General features: G+C 53.5%; 1 protein-coding gene across 1 annotated transcript in view; it reads left to right on the top strand.

The window, feature by feature from the left end:
* The window catches only part of LOC137206544 (uncharacterized), a 154,994-nt gene that overhangs the window by 12,405 nt on the left and 116,772 nt on the right, over window positions 1–25,817 (top strand). Inside the window, exons 5-15 of the mRNA XM_067705236.1 lie at window positions 564–729; window positions 806–949; window positions 1,618–1,789; window positions 3,446–3,822; window positions 9,951–10,054; window positions 12,261–12,426; window positions 19,380–19,565; window positions 19,693–19,845; window positions 21,357–21,501; window positions 23,832–23,990; window positions 24,796–24,920. Coding sequence (XP_067561337.1) covers window positions 564–729; window positions 806–949; window positions 1,618–1,789; window positions 3,446–3,822; window positions 9,951–10,054; window positions 12,261–12,426; window positions 19,380–19,565; window positions 19,693–19,845; window positions 21,357–21,501; window positions 23,832–23,990; window positions 24,796–24,920 — 1,897 coding nt within the window. The remainder of the gene's footprint in view (window positions 1–563; window positions 730–805; window positions 950–1,617; window positions 1,790–3,445; window positions 3,823–9,950; window positions 10,055–12,260; window positions 12,427–19,379; window positions 19,566–19,692; window positions 19,846–21,356; window positions 21,502–23,831; window positions 23,991–24,795; window positions 24,921–25,817) is intronic.

Consider the following 25,817-nt stretch of genomic DNA (forward strand, 5'->3'; position numbering starts at 1 on the left):
GGTCCCAGCTCCTCGCAGACTGGCTGTATGATCGCCTCCAGTAGCTCCCTCCACCCCATTTCCTCCTCTGTACAGTACTGGAGTCTCAGACACTTCCAGCTCAGGGTTCCTGAGACCTGTGACTGAGCCATCCTGCCCGGGTTAGAATCCCAGCTGTGCACTCTGAGCCTTAAGCTTCCTCATATACAGCGTGAGTGGGGGCTGCTTCCTCCCTGGTGAGCTGGGAGAATGAGAAGCTTTGCAATGCAGGATGCCCTTGGAAGCTCAGCTCTTTGCTTATTCAAGCTGGTTGACACAGGTACATTTCGTCCAAGTGGCCGCAAGGTTGGGAGCAGCTTGGAGCAGAGAGTTGGCTGCCTCCTGTGTTGTTTGAGAAGTAGCTGGAGAGCTGAGCTGAGGAGGGGAAGGGAGACCATTTGGGGCGATATGGGGGTACCTGGGTGCTTCCCATGGGACTGACCTATGGGGTGGTGCGCAGGAGGGTCAGGGATGTTCTGGCCCTGTTGCGGAAGAGGTGGCCTGGGACCTTGGAGGGGTCCCCCTGACGCCTGGTCCCCACGCAGTGCCGCTCTGGGCCGCGTGCCGCTGCGCTTCGTCCTGCAGGCAGGGCGCGTGGCACGCCTGTGTCCTGGCCACCCCGAGCCGCGCTGGACGCTGAACGTGAAGCGCGCTGTGCTGAGCCTCCTGCAGGGTCGCCCGGGCACCCGCAGCCCCCAGACCGTCGAGGAGGTGAGGTTCGAGCCTGGAGGGGGTGGGTGGTCGAGTGAGGGGGGAGCAGGGGGCTGACTGGGCCCCGCTCGCCCAGGAGGATATCCTGGGCAGGTGTCCCACCATGTACCAGCAACGCGGAACCAGGCTGTACAAGACCAAGGACCTGGCGCGATGCTCCCTGCGCAGGGTGCGCGCCTCCCTGCGCTCCCAGGCCCTGCCCGCAGCGGAGGTGAGTACTGTGCCCGAGACCCTCCCATCCTCTTTGCAGTGGCGCCTTCTTTCCCCTCCTCCCTCCTTAGCCCCCCTCCCTCCTTAGCCCCCTTCCCTTTTCTCTTTATTCTCTGCTCCCCTTCCCCCCTCCATCTCTCAGCCCTTCTGCCCACCACTCTGCTCCCCTCCCGCTGCTTCTGTCCTTTCCCTTCCCCCCACTTCTTCTCTCATCCTCCTCTCCCTCCACCCCTCTCCCTACCCCCTCTTCTCCCCTCCTCTTCCCCTCTCCTCCTCTTGGGTCCGTAGCTCCCTGCAGGTGAAAGTGTTGTGTAAATAGTAAGCAACTGTATAAGGATAAGGGATGATCACTGCTAACACGATTGGACAAAGCCTCAGCATCTAGAGGCTGATGCAGGACTGCAGACTCTGGTGTTGTTATTCATTTTCCAGCTGAGGCTTTATCGTTCCTCTCCTTGGGGTTACTGCTTACTGCACGTTCTTGCTTTTCTTGGCCTTCCACCTCTCTCTATGGGGAGGGGGGTGCTGAAGCTCCAAGGTAGCCCCCAGAGGGCTCCCCCGCAGCGGGCTCCCCCACAGCCTTGGCCCTTGCTGCCGGTTTCAGGGGCCCCGGGGGGGGGTTCCCTCACTGCCAAGGCCTGGCCTGAGCCTCCGCCTCTTCCCCCCACGGTCCAGGAGGCCTTCCGCCTGACCTGTGTCCAGAGTTTCCAGGCCGGAGTGCTGGGGGAGGCATCCTGCATGGAGCTGGACACCGTGGGGCCCCTCTCCGGGGAGGCGAGTGCTGTGCAGATGCGGACCCTTTCCTCGCTCACCCTGCTGTATGAGATGCCCCAGGACCCAGCTGTCGCAGGTGAATGAGGGTGGGTACAGGGACCCTTAGTTGAGCCTCACAGCCTCCCCTGGCCAGAGGGGCTCAAGCAAGCCTAGGCTCCATCCCTCTGTCCCTGTCTGGACACTCTTGAACTGTTTCTGAAAGTGGCCATCGTCAGGAGAGTGAGCCTCTCTTTCTAGAAGTTTCTCTCGGCTCACATGGCCCAGGCTTGGTCTTGGCCTCCTCCCTGGGTGGTCCTCAGTGGAGATGGAATCTTCTGGTTCCCAGCTTTTGTGGGAGAATCCACCTTACATCTGATGACCTTTCAACCTGACCATTTTGGGGGCAAACTGACTCAGGTTTCCTGATTTTCTGGAAAATTCCTGCCAACACGTAGCCTCCCCTGGAGCTTGGATTCCTTCTATGATTTCGCACAGAAAGAAACAAGCAAGGCATGCATCTGAGGAAAAGAGTTGTTTGTTTTTGTTCTTGTTTTCCATGATGGAAAAATGGCTATTTCCCTGAATAATGAAATAAGGGTAGTTAGTTCTTACTGCCGACAGTTTGGAAGGATTTACTGTGGGCCAGTATCTGTGCTGAGGGCTTTATGGGGCTTATTTAATTTAATTCTCATCATGACCCCATTAGGAAGTTACTGTTATTATTAGTTGTATTTTTCATTTAAGGAAAATGTTTCCAAGAGATAAAATGACTTGTTTGAAGTCACAGAGCTAATGAGAGCTGGGACTTGGACCCCCGGGGTCTTTTCTGTAGCCCTGGTGGGTTGAATCATGTTTGCCTCGGAGGACAGACTCCCTGCCTGCACCACCCTGGGGAGAACCCAGCAGGTGGGGACTGAAGCCCTGGGTCTTCCCAGCATTCCCTCTGGCTCCACGGAGCCCAGGCTGAGATCCCAGGCTGACCTGCCCCCTGAGCCCTCCCTCAGGCACAGACACTGGCAGTGACTGGGACATCTAGTGTCAGGACCTGGTGGTTCCCCATTGAGTGGAATGACCTTTTTATACATACATTTTTTAAACAGCTGTAGTTGAGATGTAATTCACATACTGTGCAACTCATTTATTTAAAGTGAACAATTCAGAGAATTCCCTGGTGGTCCAGTGGTTACAACCCGGTGCTTTCACTGCTGGGGTCCTGGGTTTGATCCCTGGTTGGGGAACTAAGGTCCCCGTAGCCGTGTGGCGTGGCCAGAAAAAGAAAAAAAAGTAAAGTGAACAATTCAGTGGCTTCTAGTAGAGTCAGAGTTGTGCATCTGTCATCACAATCAACTTTACTACGTTTTCATCACCCCAGAAGAAACCTTGCACCCATTTGCTGTCACCTCCTGTTCCCCCAGCTCCTGGCAACCACGAATCTACTCTCTTCATTAGTCCATTCTGGACATTTCATGTAAATAGAATCATATAGTATGTGACTTTTTTTTTTCTTTTTTCGGCCGCACTGTGTGGTATGCAGGATCTTAGTTCCCCGACCAGGGATCAAACCTGTGGCCCCTGCAGTGGAAGTGCCGAGTCTTAACCATTGGACCGCCAGGGAAGTTCCCAGTATGGGGCCTTTTATGACTGGCTTCTTTCACTTCCCAGAATGTTTTCAAGGTTCATGCATGTTGTAGCATGTGTCACAGCTGAATAACCCTCCATTGCATGGATGAAGTTTTCATGTTTTCTCTGTCAGTCCCAAGAGGGCTTTGGAGTCAGCTTATTTGGCCATCCCTTACTGATGGGCACATAGGCTGTTGCCCGTCTTTTGCTGTTAGCAGTAACACTGCCATGATTTTCCTTATGCATGTTCCCCTCACCTGTTGCCAGAAACATGTTGAAGGAAGCGTTGGCAGGGTGAGGGGGTGGCTCCCAGGGGTCCTTCTACTCACTCTGGCATGTCCCCCATGCGGTCATCCCTGGCCAGCACTTCCCATCTCAGATCCAGACGATGGAGACTTAACCCCAAGCAGCCTGTTGTACGAATGGGAGGAGACACCGTCCCAGGCTACGGTGGCCATGGTGGCTGCATCAGTGAGGAAGCTGTGCCTGGCTCAGACCACAAGCTTCGAGGTAAGTGGCTTCTCCAGCCACAGGCCAGAGTCTGCCTGGGGCCTGGTTCCCTGGGACACCTTCCTCTTCCTACCAGATCCTTTACGGTCTACTTGCTCAGATGTTCAGTATCAGGACTGCTGTGTACTGTTGGGTAGGTTATGCACTGCACAACTATGCCTGGTTGTGAAAGCAAAGAAGGGGAAGAAATCTAGCTGGTGTGTGCAAGCCTGGGCCTAGTGCAGGTTGGATATGAGCTTAGAGGAGGCCTTTTTCTCCTCTGTCTGTCTTTGGGCAAATGGTCCTTTTGGGCTCATGGACTAACCTTCTGGACCTGGCCTGTCCTAGAGGTCTCTCAGGAAATCTCCAGCCATACCCAAGCCTCAGCATTGAGGAGTTTCCACCAAGTCAAAAACACATGGCCCAGGCCTTCCTTGGAATTCCCAGCTGTTTAAAGTCAAGGGGTGGACATGATGTCGAGGTCTCATAGCTCAGAGAGTTTCAGAGGTCTCTGAGATATCTGTCTGGTTCCCTCCTTTGTGCCTGATGACAGTGTTTCTGAGAGTACCAAGGCCATGCTGTGATGATGTGCCTTCTCCCTGCCTGTTTTGTTCTGAGACAGAGCCCTCCACCTGCCTGTAAGAGAGCCCTGAGGAAGGCTTAACGCCCTCCCTGGGGAAAGAAAATGATGCATCTGGGCTCCATGTGGAGCCTGCCTTCCCACGTTCTCCTCCTGATGGGACCTTCCACATCACAGGAACAGTGTTCCTATTGGCAGGGCCCTGGTTTGCCTAGGCTGTGAACTCTTCGATTTGTTCAGCAAGATGAGGGGCTTACTCTGTGCCCTTATGACGAATGAGACAGAAATAGTCCCTGCTTTCCCAGAGCCTAAGATCCAGCGTGGGGGAGGTGGATGGTAACCACTGCAAATGTACAAGGGTTTTAGCTGTTGATGGGCACTGAGAGAACAGAGCGGGGATGTGGCTGAGTGGCCACCTTAGGCCTGGGGTCTAGCAGGGTACACTGGAGTTGAGACCTGGGCTGGTCCCTTGGGAATCCAGGGGACTAGTGCTCCAAAAGGAGGGTTTGGCCAGGGCCAAAGTCCTGAGTCTGAACCTCGCTGGGCGTGTTTGGGGAGCACGCAGCTCAGCCTGGCTGGAGCTCGACGGTGAGGACCGGTGGGGTCAGGTCCTGCAGGGCCTCTTGGTCAGGATGCCTTCCAGAACATTCTAGGCCCATAGTAATCTTTGTTGTAACATCCCTGCCATCCACAGCTCAGGGCTGGATGTCACCAGTGACATTTTGGGGACTTTCACGGTGTCCACTATTTCTGCCCATCTCAGCATTGCTGATGACTTCAGCGTGAGAACCCTAGCCTTTCCTGGAAGGCATTAAAGATGCTGGGATTTTTCTGATTCAAGTCCCAGGGCCTGTGTGCCAAGGAGAGAAGCATGGGGTGTTTTTACTTTGATCCCACAACAGCCTGGGAGGGTTCAAAGTATACTTGCTTGTTGATTTGGGATGCCGCAAATTTATAAATGCCTGTTTCACTGGCTGCTTTTATAGGACCGAGGACTTGGGGGCTGTCATGTGCCTAGCTGGACAGAAATAGGTCGTTCCAGGTGTGGACAGGGCTGGGTGCGGCCCCACTTCTAGGCATGGTGCCAGGTGTGCCAGGCACACCCCCTGCCCTCCGGGCAGCACTTGGGTAGGGGGCCTGTCAGATATATGGATGCCCAGACCCCAACCTTTGACGTCCTGGCCTGGCAGGTCTGGGCTGGGAACCAGGCATCTGGGTGCAAAGCTTTGTGTTTCTTGGTGTAGCTCACGTGAAGTCAGTGGAGAAGGATGTTGTGAGGCCAGTGCCCGTCCAGCCCCAGCCTCAGACCCGGGAGTGCCTTTACTGCCGGAAATGTCTCCATCCGGAATTCTCAGCACCAGAGGCCCTCGTGGATGCCTCTGGCTGCGTGAGGCGAAGCGTTTAGTTCAGAAGAGAACAGGGCTGGGGGCATCCAGACTGGGGTTAGCCCCCCTCGGTCCCTGGGGGGCTGGGCTGAGATGGCTCAGACACTTGTGTCCTGCTCAGATGCAGGAAGCAGAGCCAGGTCCCACTGCGCCTGGGATCATGGGCCCCAGGGGGCTGGGGAGACAAGTAGAGAGGGGAAGAGGGGTGAAGGGGGCAGGTGGGGGAGGCATGGGATGCAGTTTTAAATGATGGATGCCTGGGAAGGCCTCACAGGGGAGGTGATGTTGAGTAAGGACCAGAAGGAGGTGAGGAGTGAGTGGGGTGGATAGGGGTTTGGCGGGGGGGACTGCCAGAGGGGGCGGGCCCAGCACGTGCGCCAGGGCAAGAGCTGCACGGTGAGCGAGTTTCAGCACCAGTTTGAGTGGCAAGGAGGCCTTGTGACTGGAGCGGAGTGGGAGGGTGGGAGGGGACAGGGTCGCCCCCTTAGGGGGGCACACAGATTGCTTTTTTTTTTTTTTTTTGCCTCACCGTGCGGTATGCGGTATCTTAGTTCCCCGACCAGGGACTGAACCCACTCCCCCTGCAGTGGAAGCACAGAGTCTTAACTACTGGACCGCCAGGGAATTCCCCAGATTGCTTTTACTCAGGGTAAATGAGGAACCTTGGAGGGTGTTGTGATCTGATGTATATTTCAATGCTCACATTCTGGCTGCGGGTGGAGAATAGACTGAGGGCCAATGGGATGTCGGGAGACAGGCTAAGAGGCTGTTACAGTAACACAGGTAGGAGGAGAAGGAGGCTTGGTCTGGGGTGATAGCGGGGGTGGGGTGGGGAGAAGAATCAGATTCAGATATAACGTGGAAAAAACCATATCTAAGAATATGTTGAATATGTATAAAATATGTTGAATATGTCATCAGTAAATATAGACTAGTATATATGCACATACCGAATGCATATTGAACACTCACACAGGTACACACACATTATACATTTTGCGTGTGTATAGCAGAGACTCGTATGCAGCTGGCTGTTCACTGTTTCAGGGACCGGGAGGGAGCCAAGCCCCATGCTCATCGCTCTCTGGAATCCTTGATCTCGTGGGCCTCGCAGGAGTCAGAGAGCAGCCCCAAGGAAAGGGCCCTCAGCCCTGCGAGGTGTGGTCCAAGCCCACCAGCTAGTGGCTGACAGAGCGGGCTGTTAGTCCAGGCAAACCAGCCCACAGCAGGGATTCTCACCCTGGCCCTCCTGACCCCTTGGGCCGCCTTGTGCACTGTCGGATGTTCAGCAGCATTCCTGACCATTAGCCACAGATGCCAGCATCACCCGCAGCCCAGTCATGATAACCCAGAGTGTCTCCAGAGGCTGCCAGCGTCCCCTGGGGAGCACGGTCACCCCCACTGAGAACCGCCGCTCTACATCCTGTGTCCTAACCTCCTCCTCCCGTCTGGCCCCCTGACTGGGCATTTCCCCCGACAGAGGTGGCTCGGGGCCAGGCGTGCTGTGGGCCTGTGTCTCCCCTCCTGGAGACTGGCAGTGCCGGCCCCAGAGGGTGCAGGGCGGCTGCCCTGTATTTATAATGCTAACAAGGAAGCAAATTGTTCCCACTAGGGAGGTCCCCTGGGCTGGGGGTGAATTACCAAGGACCTTGTTCCTGAAAATGGCTTTTCAGGGATGCTTTGGTGCACATCAAGCAGTGTCTTGTCCTCCCCGGGAGGACTGAGGGCCCGTCGGTTACCGGGGGGACCGACCCCGTGGGCTTCAGCTAAGAATGCCTTTGCCCCCTCCCCATTGCTGATGGGCAGGAGACAAGATTGGTTTTTCAGTCTGGAAACAAAACCAGGACTCAGGACTCAATGGAGAGCAAATTCCCCAGCCTGACCCCTCCACAGAGAGGCCCCCCGAGTTTCCACGTGGGGGGCAGCGGGCTGGGATGGCCAAGAGCCTGATGGAGTGAAGGAGAGGATGGGGAGAGAAGCAAGGCGGGTCGGGCCCCACCCCCTCCCAGGGCTGCCAGGGAGGACGCCTGGGGAGGGCACAGCTCCTGACCACCATCCAGGTTGCTCGTAACAGGACACCCAAGTCACAGATATTGCTTCAGCACCGACTGTGTACAGCGAAGTGTGGACTGTGGTGTGCGAGGCTGGCTTGTACCGATTTGCCAGAGCCAATGGTTAGATTCCAGAAATCCTGCAGACTGGTTGTTAAACGGACATTACTAGAGACTAAGTTATACCGACTTACAATGAAAATGAATCATACTCGAAACAAAGGTAATGAAAGCTCAAAATCATCACTACCTAGTTATCTTACTACATTTTAATCTTTGCACTGGAGGTTATTTGCATCTACTGCAGGGTGGAACTGTGATGCAGTGTTGTGCTTCTGCACAGTGATTCCCACGTCTGCGTTCAGTGATGGCACATGGGCCGCTGGTGATGGGCTGCGGTGGGAGTATTCACACCTCGGAAACTGGCAAACAGGGCTGGCTTTTTTTTTTCCCGTGGCCTTGAGTGTAGGATCCCGGTTAAGAGTGTGGGTTCAAGTCTCGCTCTGCCACTTAGTAGCTCTGTGTCCACTGGCACCTGACTTAAATGCTCTCTGTTAAGTGAGGATAATGACAGCCCCTCACAGGGTTAAGGTCAAATGAAATGGTCCCTGTAAAGTGCCTAGAACAGCACCTGGCACACAGCTGAGGCTCCAGACAAAGTAACCGTTGTTATTACCGTTTGCATAGATGTTGTTAGTGGCGATGGTGGGGACGGGCTTCTCGCCCAGGAGGCAGGAATGACAGCCTCCTTCCTCCACCCACAAGCCTTCCGGGATGAGCTGCTACAGCCCCTCCTGCTGTGTCTGGCCCTGGAAAGCTGTTCCTGAAGCCAACGCTTGCAGCCTGAGGCCTCCCAGAGCAGGAGGCCTGCTCCTGAGCGGATGCCCAGCCAGCCCGGCGGCTGCACACGTGCTGGAGGTCTTAGAAGCAGATGTGTTCCGAGTCTAGGGATTCACAGATGATGCCCGGGCAAGGCAGCCACCAGCTGGAGGGAAATGCACCCGAGCCTGTCCGGAAGGCGGCAGGGCTCCTGGGGTAGCTGCCCCAAACTAGGCCGATGCTGGCCAGGGCCACTCTAAAGGTGGTGGTCGGCCCCGACAGGGGGCTGCTTGTGTGTCCTGCATGAGGAATTAAAGGCAGAACGAAGGGTTCATCGGCTCCACTGGCAGAAGGCATACGATGGGGATGCTGCCCAGACCCTGGGGGCAGACGTGCTGGTGAGAAGGGAGGGGAGGGTGGGTTACGCTGGCCTGTGAGGGGCCTGTTTCGCGTTTGCGTCTTGCTGAGGTCAAGCTCTGTGCACGGGGACTCAGTCTCAGCTGCTCAGAGCGGAGGAGGCCTGAGGTGAGGCAAACCCGTCCCAGCAATAGTGGACCCCTGACTGGGTGGGGTGAGGGCTCATTCTTGGCCTTCGCCAAGCGCAGCGGGAAGCCAGGACCTCGTCACTCTTTCTGTGGCTTTGGGCTCGGGCCGAGGCAACGAATCTGAGACTGAAGAGGCACCGGGGAGGGAAGGCAGGATGTGGGGCCGGCATCCCAAGCCAAGCATCTCCTGAAACCCGAGAGGTGCGGGCTCTGAATAGAGCCCTTTATTTCCTTGGGTTTTTGGAGACTTGGTGACTGTGCTGCTCAGACCTGCAGACAAGGGGCAAAAACTGCAAACCCCTGTTGATTAGCCATCACTGCTCATAACTCTGAAAAACGTTCACATATTTTTTTCATTAAAAATATCAGAAAAGATGGCTATCTCACTAACTTTGTGAAATATGCTGACTCATTATAATAACTAGATTATAATCGTAGTGAACATGTATTGAGCTTTTATTAGAGTATAAAGCCCACAAATGCAGATGCCGTGTCTCTTCTTCACCCGCACATCCCTGGCCCCTAAAGCATGCCTGGCATGTAGTAGGTGCCCAATAAATGCTTGTTAAATTAAAGAAAAAGAATGGGCCAGCCTGTGTGCCAGGAGCTGGGATTCAGTGGAAGGAAGCCCAGACGAGCAGCCTCCTCTCTTTGGGTCTGTGACACCGTAGGCAGGAGATCCTAGTGTTTCCAGCCATGCCTGGAGGCAAGGAGATGGATGAGGTGACCCTTGCGGTTGGGGCCTCACACTTTCCTTTCTGATTTCTAGGCCGCAGAGCTGTTCCTGACGCTGGTGTCTGAGCTCCGGGGCCTCTCTGCGGATGAGCTCATGGAACTCTGGGAACATTCTTTTTTCAAATGCCGAGACAACTGGTAAGGGCCTCTCCCCGAGTCGGGGGCTGGGCCAGGAGCTGCCTGGGGGTCCTGGTGGGCTGGGTAGTCTTGATGCTGTCCTAGGTCCCCATTGAGAGATGGATGGCGACATTTCAGCTCATCCCTGTGATACTGACTTGTCGTCCTTCAGTCTGGGGACGTCTGCCAAGAAGGCGATTAAGAGGGGAGCTTGGAGGGTTCCCACGGGGGCTTCGGGAGACTAGAGGCTGCAGGACCTGGCCGGATAAAGACAGGCATTGTTCCCTCCCCACACAGGGACCCTCTTGCTGAGAGCTGGAATTAGCATTCCAATGCGCCTTGGGTACCCTTCTCCTGGGGGTGGAGGCGTGCTGGGCAGGGCTGGGACCTGCCTGATGTGAGGCCAGCAAGGGGTGTAGAGAGACCCCCAAGCGTGGAGGGGAACCTCTGAGGACCTAACTCCATCGGCTGAGGGCTGTGCAGGGGAAAGCTTGCGGCTCCTTCCCCGAGTCCAGCCGTTCACTGGACCCCTGAGATCCGGATTTCAGGCTTGTGAGCTTTTCAAAGGCTCTCAAAAAGATTTTGAGACCTGAAAAAATTTTATCGACTTGGAACTATGAAAGACCCCCATCCCCAAATCAACATTACCAAATGGCTAATTGAATGACCACCAAACTTAGTAACTAATAAGGCACAGATACCTTCCAAGCGTTTTATGTCTTATTCACTCATTTAATCCTCACGATGACCCCATGAGGTAGGTGGTTTTATTATTCCTATGTTACAGCTGTGGGAGGAAACCAAGGCACAGAGCAGTTAGGACACTTGCCCAAGGTTACACAGCAGAGTCGGGATTTTTGACCCAGGTGGTCTGTGCTGCTCCATCGAATTCTTTTTTTTTTTTTTTTAACATCTTTATTGGGGTATAATTGCTTTACAATGGTGTGTTAGTTTCTGCTTTATAACAAAGTGAATCAGTTATACATATACATATGTTCCCATATCTCTTCCCTCTTGCGTCTCCCTCCCTCCCACCCTCCCCATCGAATTCTTATGGGCTTAAAGATAAATGATATTTGACTCGGGGACGTTTTAATTATCTTTGGTGTAGGAAGGGGCCCCTGAGTCTTCCTGGGGAGCTGCCTCACCCTACTTGTCACTCGGGATTTTCCCACAAGCCCCTGTGTCTCACTTGTCTACCTAGATGTCGGGAATCAGGGAGAGGGGAGACCCTCCCCAGCTCTAGAAGTTTCCAAGAGGACTGACACTCTTGAGAGATTTTTCTTGCCCTCACCTCCTCCTCCATTTCTGCCCAGAGGCTGGTTTTCCAAGGCCCAAATCTATGAGGAAAAGAGAGGAAACACAAGGGCGAGAGATGGGAAGGACAGGTAGGACATTCCTCAGATGAAGTGGCCTGTGTTCCTGAGGGCTCACGCTCATCTTGGGGCTGGTCTTGTCATCAGCATTCCCATTTTATAGATGAGCAAATTGAGGCCAGAGACTGTTTATGGGCAGATGGTGTGTGTGGAGCGGGGCAGTGGGGGTGCCTGGTCCTTTGTGGCCATGGATGCCACTCATCAGGGTTGATGGGGTGGGGGGGGTCCCAATCTACCCCCCCACCGTGTGCCCTGCTGCCTCGTGTGACCCCAGCTCTGGGAACCTCCCGTTTCTACTGCGACCTATGCACCCACCCCCGTTCAGTCATCATTTTCCTGTTTAGACCCATCATTGTGCAAAGGTTGGAAACCTTTCTGGAACTTCTCAACCTTTCGGTAATCTTAAAAACAAAAAAAAGGGAAAAGATCCTGATGTTGGGCTGAGAGCATTAGAGGTTTAATGGGAGGCAACCTGCTAATTGTTGATTCCTGTTCTATGCAAGGGGTTCTCACCCTACATGGTGACCATGGTTGGTTTCTGGAGAGCAGTGGGCAGGGACTCATGTCGCCCCAAACCGCTGTGTCTCCAGGGTGGGCAGCACTGCAAGGGTTTAGACTGGACTGCTGGTGTCTCTGTGGCCCTAAGAGCACAGGCCCCCGGCCAGGATGCCTGGCTCCCAGGCCCGGCTCAGCCCCTTCCCGGGGGTGTGATTGTGGACAGGTCCCTGCTGTACCTCTCCGAGCCTCTGATCGCTCCCGGATGACCTGAGGCTTCACAAGAGATGTCCTGGAAGGCTCCTGGGGTGTGTGGGCCGCCATGATGATGTTCCCTGGGCCTCTCTCCATCTCAGGCGACCGCTGGTGGATGCCCTGCCCTCCTGTGGAACCAAGCCTTGCGTGAGCCTCATGGCGGAGCTCATTGTGTCCGGGGAGCTGGAGGCAGATGAGACAGAGGCGTGGCTCTGGTCACTGGCGTTTGTCCCGCAGCCCACAGATGCTATGGTCCACGCGCTGCTGGTGAGCCTCTGCATACCACCCCGCCCCGTGTCATCCCTCCCCTGCTCCACTGCTGATTGGATGCGGTGGGGGAACCTTCTGTCCTCCGGGCTTTGTGCTGGTGCCTCGTGGGACCAGTGGAGGCAGGTCAGAGAAATCCGGGTTTGAGTCTCAGCAGTGTCCCTCCCAGTTATGTGATCCTAGGCAAGTGACTTGACCTCTCTGAGCTTGTTTTCCAATCTGTAAGGTGGGGATGGAGCAGTACTTTCCTCTTGGGCTCATGGTGAGAAATGAGATGCTGAATGTGAAGCAGTTCTCCCGATGCCTGGCACAGAGTCCAAGCGCTTTAAATTAGAGCTGCTATTATTCCTGTAATCAAGCATATTTAATGAATCTTGAGATTAGGAAAGCATGTGAAACTAGGCCAATAATTTCTGACAGCACAAGGAGGTCTTATTTAACCCGCCCGTTGCCTCTATGAAGTAGGTGCTTTTATTACTCCCATTTTACAGATGAGGAAACTGAGGCCCAAGGAGGCTGGGTAGCTGGGTGATGCAGCTGCTGTGCCTTTCCCTTGGACCATGGGGGGTGTCCGCACTCAGCTGGTGGTGGGGTCACTTGTCAGTCCTCACCCTGCTGTCCCAGACTGGTAGTGGGCCAGGATTCAGAGGTCACCAGTGGGGAGTGGAAGCGGTGATGGGCCAGCCAGGGTCCCTGGACCCCTGTGCTGGCTGATGAGGGGGTCTCCAGCAGGATCTTTCAGTCCTTCATGCTGGAGGGGCTCTGGCCGCTCTCCAGTTGGAGTGTAGGGAGCATTCACCCCTGGCCTGAGCCCTGACCCACACCTCCAGAGTTTGCAGTGGGGCTGTTCTAGGCTGTGTGGTTGGCTCCATTCATTAGGGAATCGGGCACTGACCTGGAGCCAGACGAGGGCCAGGCCCCAAGGGGCATCACCCATAGCTCATGGCCTAGCAGGTGACACTCTGACCATAGGGACGTCAGCGCCATCCAGGGCCTGCGGAGGCTCAGCCAGTGCTGGGCAGGGTCGGGCTCCCTATTCCTTCTTTCTTTGTTCGGCATGAATGCAGTGGCCAAAAGCACAGACTCTGGTGCCTGATCCCTCTGCTTCAGAATCCAACCCTGTCCCTACCAGCACGACCTTGGGCAAGATGCTCCACTCTTCTGTGCCTCGGGTGCCCGTCTGTGCGGTGGGAGTAACTCGCAGGGTGATGGTGCAGACTAATAGTTGTTGTGACGTGGGCTAAGTGTTATGTACGCACTGGTGTCGCTGCTGTGACCACTTGCCAGGGACACGCCGTGAGCAGAGCAGGTGGGAGTCTCGACTGTCTCGGAGCCCAGGATCTTCTCTCACCTGCTTCTCGTAGGTTCTCATCCTGCAAGACCAGAGCTTGCACCTCTCTGGACTGTATTTGCTTGTTCTCTCAACCTGTCACAAGGATGCACATGTGCTGAGCTGGGCATGTGCTGGGGATGCAGGCTTGCTTTGTGCAGCCTGAAGCGGGAGGATGGAAGGGAGAGGGGGGTAAGAAAAAGAGGGAGGGGGAGGAGGAGGGAGGGGGAGGGAGGAAGGCAAGAGATTATTATTATTATTTTTTGCGGTACACGGGCCTCTCACTGTTGTGGCCTCTCCCGCCGCGGAGCATAGGCTCCGGATGCACAGGCTCAGCGGCCATGGCTCACGGGCCCAGCCGCTCCGCAGCATGTGGGATCTTCCCGGACCAGGGCACGAACCCGTGTCCCCTGCATCGGCAGGCGGACTCCCAACCACTGCGCCACCAGGGAAGCCCAGCAAGAGATTATTTTAATACACTTTTTATTTTAGGATAATTTTAGATTTACAGAAAAGTTGCAGATAGTACAGAGTTCCTGTACACCCCTCCCCACTTCCCCCATTATTAACATCTTAAATCACCAGAAAGTGTTTACTACAGCTAAGAAACAGACCTTGCTACCTTACTGTTAACCAACTCCAGCTGTTCAGATCCTACTGCTTTTTCCACTAATGTCCTCTGTCTGTTCCAGGGTCCCGCCCAGGGTCCTACGTTACAGTTAGGGGGTGTGTGTTCTTACATCTTAAACTATACATTCAGGAGACTGCCCTGCTCTTAAGTATCCAGTTTGATGTTTTCGCATCCGTGTTCACCTGTGTAACCACCCCTGGACAAGATATAGGACATTTCCAGCTCCCAGTCGGTGACCCCAAAGGTCACGGTGATTCTGACTTTTCTGACCATCACTAGGTTTTGCTTGCTTTTGACATTCACACCCATGGGCTCGTGTGCATCTGGAGTTTGGCTTCTTTCTCCCATGTTCTCTGTGAGATTCTGTCCGTGACGCGTGTGCATGCACACGTGTGTGTCGGGACTTTGTTCTGTTGCTGGGCTGTATTAATGGTGTGTTTTGCTGAGCAGAAGTTCTTCATTTTGGTGAAGTCCAGCTGATCAGTCTTTTCCAGCTAGTGCTTCACCTCCCCAAGGTCATGGTGCTTCCTATGTTTTTTTTTTCCTACCAGCTTAATTGCTTGGCGTTTTGGGGAGGGTTGGTTTGGATATGAGGAACTGGGTTTGGGACAAGATGAATGGGTGTTAAAGTCACATTGGAAAAGTGGTCATAGGCTTAGGGATGATTTCATCTTTCCATCTTTAAAGATTAAAAAAAGAGTTGAATATTTGAAGCAGACTTTTAATTGAATTATTTTTTTAAAATACTGTTTTATTTATTATTTATTTATTTATTTTGACTGCACTGGGTCTTAGTTGTGACATGCGAACTCTTAGTTGCTGCATGTATGCAGGATCTAGTTCCCCAACCAGGGATCGAACCCGGGCCCCCTGCGTTGGGAGTGTGGAGTCTTACCCCCTGGATCGTCAAGGAAGTCCCGAACCAAACCTTTTTAAGTCAGAGATTTTGGCATTAAGATCTGGTGTTCTGACTCTTGTGAAATTGAGGGAGGCTGGCAGTTCTGGACAGACCCCCAGGGCAGCCGTCAAACAAGCAGGGTCGTTGCTGTCTGGACTCTCTCAGAGCCCAGGCCTGACACTGGCCCAGCTGTCCTGGCCCTGTAGCTCCCAGGTGGGGCCTGGCTCCCAGCAAACCAAGTGGCTCCAGCTGTCCCGCCCTCCCCACAGAGCCCTCCCAGGCTTCTGGCTCCATCTTTGGCCCTGGGAGGGCCCAAGTCTGCCCTGCCTTCCTGCTGGCAGCCTTCCTGGGGCAGAGCGGGCAGAGGTGAAGGCCTCTGGCAGGCAGGAACCCTCATCCCGCAGGTCTGAGTGGCTTCTCGCAATCTTTTCATAACCCCTGCATCCCAGCCGAGCCCTGCTTTCCCTCCTCTGTGTTAAGAAAACAGAGTGTTTGTTTTCATTTGCCAAATCTGGAATAACATTGCACATGCTTTTCCAAGCCACAGGTCCCCGTTCCCCGTTCCTTCCACAAAGGAAACACACACACACATACACACACACACGTACCAAGACTCACATACGTATACCCTGAAGATGGTTACTTGGGAACATATGGGGACACACACCCACAGGGGGACACATATCCCCACGTACCCACATATTGAGACATATTGAGACGTACATACCAGGGCTCACACGTGTACCTGGACATGCAGACGTACTCACACAGACATGCCATACATGTACACACACACACCAGGACACTCACACACAGGGACAAGTAGGGACATCCACCCACACCTGGACACCGCCCCCAGGATAAACTGGGACAAGTGTGCATTCTCACACTGGGACTTGCATGTGTACATACGGGGACACACCCACGTCAGTACATGTGCACACACACATCAGGGCACACTCGAATGAGTGCACACACACGCATTGGGACATGTGCCCTGGGATATGCATGTACACTGAGACACGTGCACACCTACCCAGGAATGCACACACCCACAAACACTGCGATTCTAAAACACACACACACTGAGATGCACGCACACAGATACCCTTGCGTGGACACACAGACCTGGTTAAGACCATGAACCCAAGGGAAGAACAGCTGGTGCAGAGGCTGTATTTCCCCCAGGCTGCCAGGCGGTCCCTGCTCTGGGCTGTAGGAATAATCGAGGCCACTGTCTGATGCCCAGTGCCCGGGTCTGGTTTTCACAAATGAGCCCAGAATATGTATTTTGAGAAACAGTGAGTGCAGGGGGAGCGCCCAGCCTGGGAACCAGACCCTACAGGGTCAAGTTTGGCTCTACCACTTTCTGGCTGAGTGACCTTAGCCAAGTTACTTAACCTCTCTGTGTCTCAGGCTCTAAGCAGGTGACATGTGTGCCCTGTTAACCGCAGAGCCTGGCACATAGGGAGTGCTGTGTGTTTATTAAATAAAATACGTCTTTCTTGGTTTTCCTCCGAGAGACCTAGAACCAGCGTTCCCCTCTTCTGAGCCCCCCACCCCACCATTTTTGTCTTCCTCTCAGCTGAAAGCTTCAGTGCCCTGGGGTAAGGGTGGCTGAGCGTCTGGGAGAGCGCTGCGAGCAGCTGGAATGACCCTCCTCCGACTCAGCTTGGGCTGAGTCCCTGCCACTGTGAGGCCCCCGGAAGAGAGGGGCCTGTTTGAGCTGGGTGGGTTGGGCAATCTGACCCCCAAAGGAGGGCTGGGTCTCCTCCTGCTCTTCAGGGAACCAGACCGAAAAGGGCCCCAACATGTGCTGTGGGAGAGTCTTGATTTTCAGGTAGTTTTCGAGCTGATTGATAAACATAGCCATTATTAAAAATTAAATGACCTAAGCTTGCAGTTAGAGAAATCATATTAAAATAAAGGTACGAGATGGATAATTTATTATTTATATTTGGTTGCATGGGGTCTCTGTTGCAGTGAGCGGGCCTCTGATTGCGGTGGCTTCTCTTGTGGAGCACAGGCTCTAGGTGGGCGGGCTTGAGTAGTTGTGGCACCCGGGCTCAGCAGTTGTGGCTCGCAGGCTCTAGAGCGCAGGCTCAGCAGCTGTGGCGCACGGGCCTAGCTGCTCCGCAGCATGTGGGATCTTCCCAGACCGGGGCTTGAACCCGTGTCCCCTGCATTGGTAGGTGGGCTGTTAACCACTGCGCCACAAGGGAAGCCCCGAGAGATGGATAATTTCTAATGCTCTTAACTATGCGGTCCCGTGTCCACAGCCTCAGGCTTATTTGCATTGCTTGTGTCGTGTGTGGACCAGTCACAGGAGATGTGCCTGCTGCTGACTCCCCATCTCTTCCCAGATCCCTTGTAGTGACTCAGCTCAAATCGCCAGGGTGGGAGCATTTACACCATGGAAATTGGCAAGCACTATACACAAGGGACTTTCTTATTTCCTGGGTCTGTTACCAAACTCAGGTTCAGCTGCTCACCACTAAAAAGCCAATAATTTGAGAGGCAAGTGTCAGTAGAAAGGAAAGTTGCTTTAATCAGAAAAGCCGGCAGTCTGGGGAGAAGGTGGACTTGTGTGTTGAGACCAACTCTGAAGATTCTGCTCAGCCATGACAGTTTTTAAAGGGAAACACGGGGGGAGAATCTCAGTGAATCACGGGGGCAGGAGATTGGGTTCTGCATTGTTCTGTGCATGCAGACTGGCTGACTCTCTTTAGATGTTATCTTGCCCGCGTGATCTGCTTGCCGGACTCCTTAGGGGGCTGTTGGGGGTAGAGAGCTAGTCATTCTTTGTTCTTACTTTCTTCTTACTTCTTTTTATCTAGGCAAAGAATCGACAGGTTAGGCAAGGCATGGTGTGCATTCAGAAAAGCGTAAGTCAGGAGGAGTCCGTTTTAACTGCTTAGTGATCTCATTCCTATAATTAGGCTTTTAGGGTTAGAGGGGGGACAGAAATGGGTGAACAGGAAAGGGGCAAAAGAGCTGCTTTCATCAGTAGGTCGGCTGGGCAGTTGCTCACCATTTACACTAATGCTACTGGCCGTGCCTTTCCATTTGGGTTCTTTTGGATTGGACCCAGGGCCACCTCTGTTAAAGACAGTCTCCACTCAGAGCACATCCTTTCCTCTTTCCACCTTTTTGCCCAACTTCCTATCAAGACCCTGGGAGAAGAGCAAAGCCAATGCTGGGTGCCCTCAAGCCCCCACCAGGTCCAGGACAGCATGGTCCCAGTCGCCCCAACTGACAGGCGGGAGGTACAGTGGCCTGGGAGCTCTCCCAGCCCTTGCCCGTTCATCCCTCTCACTCCCAGAACTGGGGGCGGGTGATGCTGTTTGGAGAAAACCAGCCTGGCTGGGCGGCAGGACACAGCTTGTCTGCTTTCCGTCTCCCCTGCTGTAGACAGGGGACTGTGGCCACTACTTGGGGATCCTATGGTCCCAGAAGAGATGGTTGGTCTCTCGTGCGGCTTTACAGAAGGGCATAAAAAGCTGGCTTACTTGTTTTGCCCATTGATCACAGAGAGAGAACTTTGGTTTTATTTCTTACACGTTTCATACATCTTGGGAGGTGGCAGAGCCGTGCCGCCCACCCGGGGTGGGTCCTGACACTTTGTCGGAGGTTCTTCACCATAGTCCACCCAGAAGAACCTCACCACCCCCACCCTGCTCCCCCAGACTGGTGATGTAGCCCAGGGTCTCTCAGCCCTGGCACTGTTGACATGTGGGGCTGTCTGCTGTCTTGGAGGACGGTTAGCAGCATCCTTGGTCTCTGCCCACTAGATGCCAGCAGCACTGTCCCCCATCTGTGACAACATCCCGTCTCTAGACATTGCCAAATGTCCCCTGTCCCCACACCCTGAGGTGTGGTTCTCCATCCTCGATGCACATGAATGGTCATCCGGGGTGTTTTAAGAAATGCCCCATGCAGGTCCCACCATGGACAATTTATTCAGACCCTCAGGGGTGGGGGGCCGGGGCCTCTGTATTTTTAGGAAGCACCCTAGATCTGCACATGGCGAGACCTGTGAAGGACCCCTTACCAGGCTTCTCGGCTGGGGTCGGGGGGCCGGTTTCTGTCCCCAGCCACTGCTTCAGACCCCGGAGGCCAGCCCCAGCGCCTTCCTGGGCATCTCAGCTCTGGTGCATAACCTCTGTGTGTCTCTGGACGGGCCCTGCGGGCAGCTGCCTGGTGTTGGCTCCCTCATGAGGATCCTGGAAGACGCCTTGGGTGCCAACTGCACCTTCCAGGAGCCCTCAGATGCTGACCAGGTGAGGACAGCCCCATCCTGGGCACGGCCCCTTGATGGGGTCCCTGTCAAGTGGGCGAGCTGTAGCCTGAATGGGTGGGCTGGGCGTACCCATCAGGCCTCAAGGCCCCACCACCATCTTGTTTCAGCTCCAGCTCGTGCTGAAGGCCATTGGCAATGCCGGCCTGGCGGCCGTAGCTCTCACCCCCAAGCTGAGCACTTGTGCGTCCCTGAGGAGCTGCCCCCCTGAGATCCGGCTGGGGGCCATCCAGGCCTTCCGGAGGGTTCCCTGCTCTGCAAACGTGAGCTTCTGCATGTTATTTCATTGTGGTTGGCATTGGGCAGTAGTGGGTCTCAAACCACTGTTCACTTCTTTATTTGCTCATTCATTCATCACATGTACCGAGCACCTGTTATATGCTGGGCACTGTAGTAGGTACTTGCGTGAACAGGTGTCCAGGTCTCTGTTCTCATAGAGCCTGTGTCTATGTGGGAGGCATATATTTATCCAATAAATATACAAATAAGTATATGATTACAAACAAACTATATATAAGCCACCTGTGCTGCAAACGCTCTGGTTCAGGGGTTGGCAAGACATGGTCCATTGTCTGTGTCCAGCTTATTGCCTGATCTTGTATGTAAAGTTTTGTTGGAACACAGTTGTGCCTGTTCATTTATGTGCAGTCTGGGCTGCTTTTTTGCTACGACTGCAGAGTTGAGTAGTTTGCAAGAGAGACTGCATGGCCTGCAAAGGCCAAAAAAAATTGACTCTTTCCCTTTACAGGAAAAGTTTGCTGACCCCTGTACTAGCGGGTCCTATCTCACTTAGAGTCAAAGCCAGAGTCCTTATAATGACTTATCAGGACCTGTGGTCTGACCACTGACCCACTAGCACCTCTTGGCTTCACCTCCTACTTCCCTCACCACCCCCTGACTCCTCATAAGCCACACTGGTCTCCCTGTTGTTCTTCAAGCCTGCAGGGCTTCCTTCTGTCTCAGGCCATTTGCACGTGCTGTTCTCCCTTCCTGGAATTCCTTTCCCCTGTATATCCCCAGGCTTTACTCCTTTACCTCTAGAAGGCCTTTACTTAGAAATCACTTTGCTGTCAGTCTTCCTTGGCTATTTCACCTGAAATGGACCTCTTTGAGCCCCCCACGCCTCCGGCTTCCCCATTTTATTTTTCCCTCTTTAGCAGTTATTATCACCTAACGTATTATATATTTCACATATTAACCTCATTTAGTGTCTGTCTCTGCACTAAAATGTAAGCTTCAGGTGGATAAAAGCTGGGTTTGTCTTGTTCATAATTGTCACCCAGCACCTCGCACCTTGCCAGGCACATAATGGGTGCTCAGTAAATATTGCTGCATGAGTGGATGGGTAAATGGCTGTGCTATGAAGGAAACCAACAGGTGATGGGGCAGAGAATCACGGGGTAGGGGAGGTGGCTTGCTTAGGAAGGGGGGTCGGGAATACCTCCTGTGTGTCCGTTGCTGTGCTGTGCTGTTCCTGTAAATGAAGTTTTCTTGGAATGCAGCCACGCCCACTTGTCTATCCCTTGTTACCTGTGGAAATTGATGAGGCTCTGGCTGGCCTGTGGGAGGATGGGGATTAGCAGTGACTGGGGAACCTCCCACCTCCCACAACCGGGCCACAGGTGAGAGTGTCTAGAGCAGCTCTGGAGACGTCAGGAGAGCTGGGGCAGGGCATCGGGGCCACCTGCTGGAGCCAGTGCAGATGAGGGGACATCGTCCTCCTGGGTGGAGGTGGGTGGTCCCTGAGTGATGACTTTCCCCCTGCCCGAGGCAGCGATCCGTGCTCTCCAGCCTGTACCAAAGCCCCGAGGAGGATGCTGAGATCCGCATCAATGCCTACCTGGCACTGATGAGGTGCCCGGACGAGGAGGTGTTTGCCCAGGTGCGGCGCACCCAGGCAGGAGAGCCGTCCACCCAGGGTGAGCAGCTGCAGGTCGGGGTTGGGGGGCTGGGGCTGGCCTGGTGCCACCTGGTGGGTGCAGGGGTTCAGGGGCATGCTCACGCTCCATCCGTCAGGTGTTCTGTCCCCTTCCCGTTCCCCTTCTCTTAGCACACTGTCTGGACAAGTGGCTTTGCATGCTCCCCTCCCCCACGTGGCAATTGAACAACCTTGGAGAAGTTGGTTCTCTGTGGTCCTCAGTTTCCTCATCTGTAAAGTGGGGTGGAAGTCGCTGAGTTCCCTTCTAGCCCTGGTCAGGTCATGGCACAGTACCTGGAGGAGAGACTCGAGGCAGAGGAGGGACAGTGTCTCCGAATCTCAGATCCCTTGTGGGGTCAGAGAGTTCCCTTTAAACGGGTGGAACTTCAAAAAATAGGTTCAACTAATTTTCAAAAAGTTTTTACATAATGTACAGTGAGTTGACATAATTTTCAGTGAGCTGAGAGCCTGGGGCCTGCCAGCCTGGGTTCAAATCCCAGGTCAGCCACTTCCTACCTGTGTGCCTTTGGACAAGTGACTAAACTTTTATGAGCCTCCATCTTCATCTGTGAAATGGGCATAATAACAATACCTCCCTTGCAGAGGAAGCATAAAATGAGTTGGTACAGGAAGACATTTAGAATATTGTAAGAGCTGTGTGCACAGCTGTTACTTTTAATGTTATTATCACCATTGTTATTACTATGTAGCCAAAATTTCAAAGCAGATGGCAAAATATAAATGGAAAGTTAAAGTCTGCCTTCCATGTCTCCTGATCCCTAAGTCCTGTTTCCTGAAGGTACTGACCGTGACCAGTTCTCTTGTGTGTCCCATCAGAACGTGTAGTGTACGTATGAACATGGGCGTGTATCTCCTTAACAGCAGTAGCAACTCAGGATCATGTTATACATGCCATTTTGCTCCTCAGTGCATCTGGGGGCTCTTTCCACATCGGCACACTTGGACTCTGAGCTACAGCTGTTCGGTGTTCCACTAGGAGCTTAACCGTCATCGACGTTACCAGCCCCACCGATAGGCACTTAGATTGTTTCAGGCCTTCTGCCATGAGGAACAACAACCAAAATGAATCTCTCTATATATCCACTCCTGGGCCCTTGTGCTAATCTAGCCAGAGGAAAAGTAGCCAACGTAAAGGGGCACACATTTTTTTTTTTTTTTTGCGGTACACGGGCCTCTCACTGTTGTGGCCCCTCCCGTTGCGGAGCACAGGCTCCAGACACGCAGACTCAGCGGCCATGGCTCACGGGCCCAGCCGCTCCGCGGCATGTGAGATCTTCCCGGACTGGGGCATGAACCCACGTCCCCTGCATCGGCAGGCAGACTCCCAACCACTGCGCCACCAGGGAAGCCCAGGGGCACACATTTAAAAGTCTGAAGTGATACTGCTAAACTACCTTCTAAAGAAACAGCAAACCCCGCCCCCTTGCCAAAAGGAAAAGAAATGGTGCTACTAGAAGTTGCAGCCCGCTGTTGGCAGGTTCAGGGGTGGAATGGGGGTGGGTGAGGGGCCTGTTCTGCATCAATAGGCCACTGGGCCAAGCCCCTCAGAGGGGATCAGCCAAGGGACAGCCTCGATGGAGGCCCTGGGGTATCAGGCTTGCATGTTGCCTGATGGAAACAAAAGGCAGACTCAGCTCTGTTCCATGTGGATTGTTCCAGAAGCTCCCTGCTGGGCATTCTGAGACATCCTCTGGGACAGGCAAGAGGACTGGGGTTCCCAGTTAGAATAATACCCTCTGTTGGACTTTCTCATTGGTGCTCTCATTTCATTTTTACCACTCTAGAGAGCCTCAGAGGGTCCCCATCGTGGATTGCATGTCACCCCTTTCCCAGCGCTGAAAGATACTCAGTCCTTTAGGTCCAGGCTCTGCCCTTGACTGATCTGCACAAACAGCCCTGAGAGATAGGTCATTATAGTTCATTTTACAGATGAGGACACTAAGGCTCAGAGAGGTGGAGTAACCAGCCCAAGGTCACACAGCTCATAAATGGTGGAACTGGGATTCAGACTCGGGGCTGACTTTCAAACCAGGACTTTGCCCACAATACCCCCCTTTTCCTTCTGGAAAGCATGTCAGAATGCCCTGCACAGGCTAGATTTCTAAGTTCCATTAAGGCACTGCTCTTTGCCGCCGTTTCTTCAAAGAGGACGTGGTTCTCAGTAGCTAGGCTCCTGAGAAGCCCCTGGTGGGTGGAAATAGCAGGACCCAGGAAGGGGGGTTGCAGGGTCTTTTCTCTGGGTTGTGCCAGCTCCGGGTCCTCCCTCACCGTTCCCCCCTCCCCTCCCCACTGGCTGCGCTGGGACTCCAGTGGGCTCCTTTGTGTGGAGTCACCTCCTGCAGCTGCTGGAGACAGGCGACCCCCTGAAACGGGCCCTCCGGGAGGCCATCCCTGAGGACATTGTCAGCCAAGAGTTCCATCCAGAGACCTGGAAACACTCGTCCTACTCTGACGTCACCTTCCGCTCAGGTACGGGCATCCTGGGCAGGTATTGTCCTGCTCTGGGACCACAAAGGCTTGGGGACCTGGGAGTTCTAACTCCTGAGGACATGTGGATCAAAGATACCGTTTCCCAAATGTCAAATATTCACATGCCACTTGCTTGATTTTTTATTTTTATCTTTTTGCTGTATCCAAAATAGCACCTGCCATTTTTGTTGGAAGAGTTAAAAAATAGTTAAGTGTGAGCCACTTCATAGCATTCGACTGAATAGCGCTTCCATCTTTTCTCTAAACTGGTTCTTTTAAACTTACACTTATTCTAAAAGGAAACCTTTTATCCCTACCATTAGTGGAAGATCAGTTTAACTCTGTAAAAATAGGGTTATCCTAAAAAGAAATGCAGTATCCGTGAAACACTGTTGTTCAATTCTCATGGATCCTTGCCTGCCGAGGGCTGTGAATTTGAGAACTGCTTTTTCCTGGGTGAAAAAAGGAGATTAGCATCGAAGAGAGACAGCTGCCTCCTTGTAATTAATCAGAATCAAAAAGGGACCCTGTTCTAGCTTAGGTACCCAAACCCCCTCAACTGCTCAGCAAGTCTGGGGGTGGGGTGCTCTGGCTGCCCCCTCTCTGCCTATCAGCAGGTGTGGGTACATTTGTGACCCTTCTGTTCTGACCTTCCCTCTGCCCTTGGTAAGGCTTAGGTCTGAGCTTCCTATCCTGGCCAAGAGGATGCACTGTGTGTCTGGCCCTGTCTCCGGCGATGGCCCCTTGGTGGCCAGCTCCCACCCGGTTAACGGTGTGGTGTATACTGATCCTCTGTCTGTTCTAGCATCGGGCAGCCTGGGAGCCAACCTGGAGGGGACCCTTCTCTTCTCTCCGGCCTCCTTCCTTCCCCGTTCTGCCACAGCCAACCTGACTGTCCATGCCCTTGGTCGTGCCTTCAACCTCCTAGAGGTAAGAGGGGGCCTTGCTTCTCCTCAGGGCCTCTCCTGGGCTTGGGGCCATTCATCTATCTTTCCATCCATCACCTCTTGTATCTATAGATCTACTCTCACATCTTATACTTCCAGCTTTTGACGTCTACCCACCCGTCTGTCTGCCTATCCACCCATCTATTCACCCACCTACTGACTGATACATAAATCCATTCAACTACCACCCACCCCATCCCTCCTTCCCTCCCTCCTTCTCATCCATCTCGTCCATCTATGTACTTTGCATCGTCTCTCCATCTGCCTTCTCACCTACCCATCTATTCTTCCAGTTATCATCCGTCCACTCACCTATCCATCCTTTCACCCACCCACCCACCCATCCATTCACACCCCATCTGTCATCCATCCATTATTCATCTATCCATCTCATTAATCCCTCTCATCCGTCTACCCTCCCACTCATCTCTCCATCTACACTTTCACTCAATCATCTATTTATTCTCTCAGTCACCCCCCCTTCCATCCACCTAGTCACCTACCCACGTACCCATCCATGCACCTGCTCTTCCATACGTCTATACCTCTTCTCTGTCCATCCATCCACCTATCCATCCTTCTATCCTCATCCATCTATTCATTTATGTACTTGTCTACCCATCTCTCCATCTACTCTCTCATTCACCTATTTATTCATCTACCCTTCCACCCACCCATACATCTATCTATCAGTCTCCTCACCCACACATCTCTTCATCTGTTCTCCCACTTATCTATCCATCCTTGCATCCATCTATCCACCTGTCATCATTGGACAATATCCATCTTCTACCTGACATGTACCAGGCCCTGTGCTGGGCTCTGAGAATATGATGATGAACAAGAGAGACATGATCTCTGCCCGCTTGGTGCTCACAGC

The sequence above is a fragment of the Pseudorca crassidens genome, chromosome 15, assembly GCF_039906515.1.
Source record: "Pseudorca crassidens isolate mPseCra1 chromosome 15, mPseCra1.hap1, whole genome shotgun sequence".
NCBI lineage: Eukaryota > Metazoa > Chordata > Mammalia > Artiodactyla > Delphinidae > Pseudorca > Pseudorca crassidens.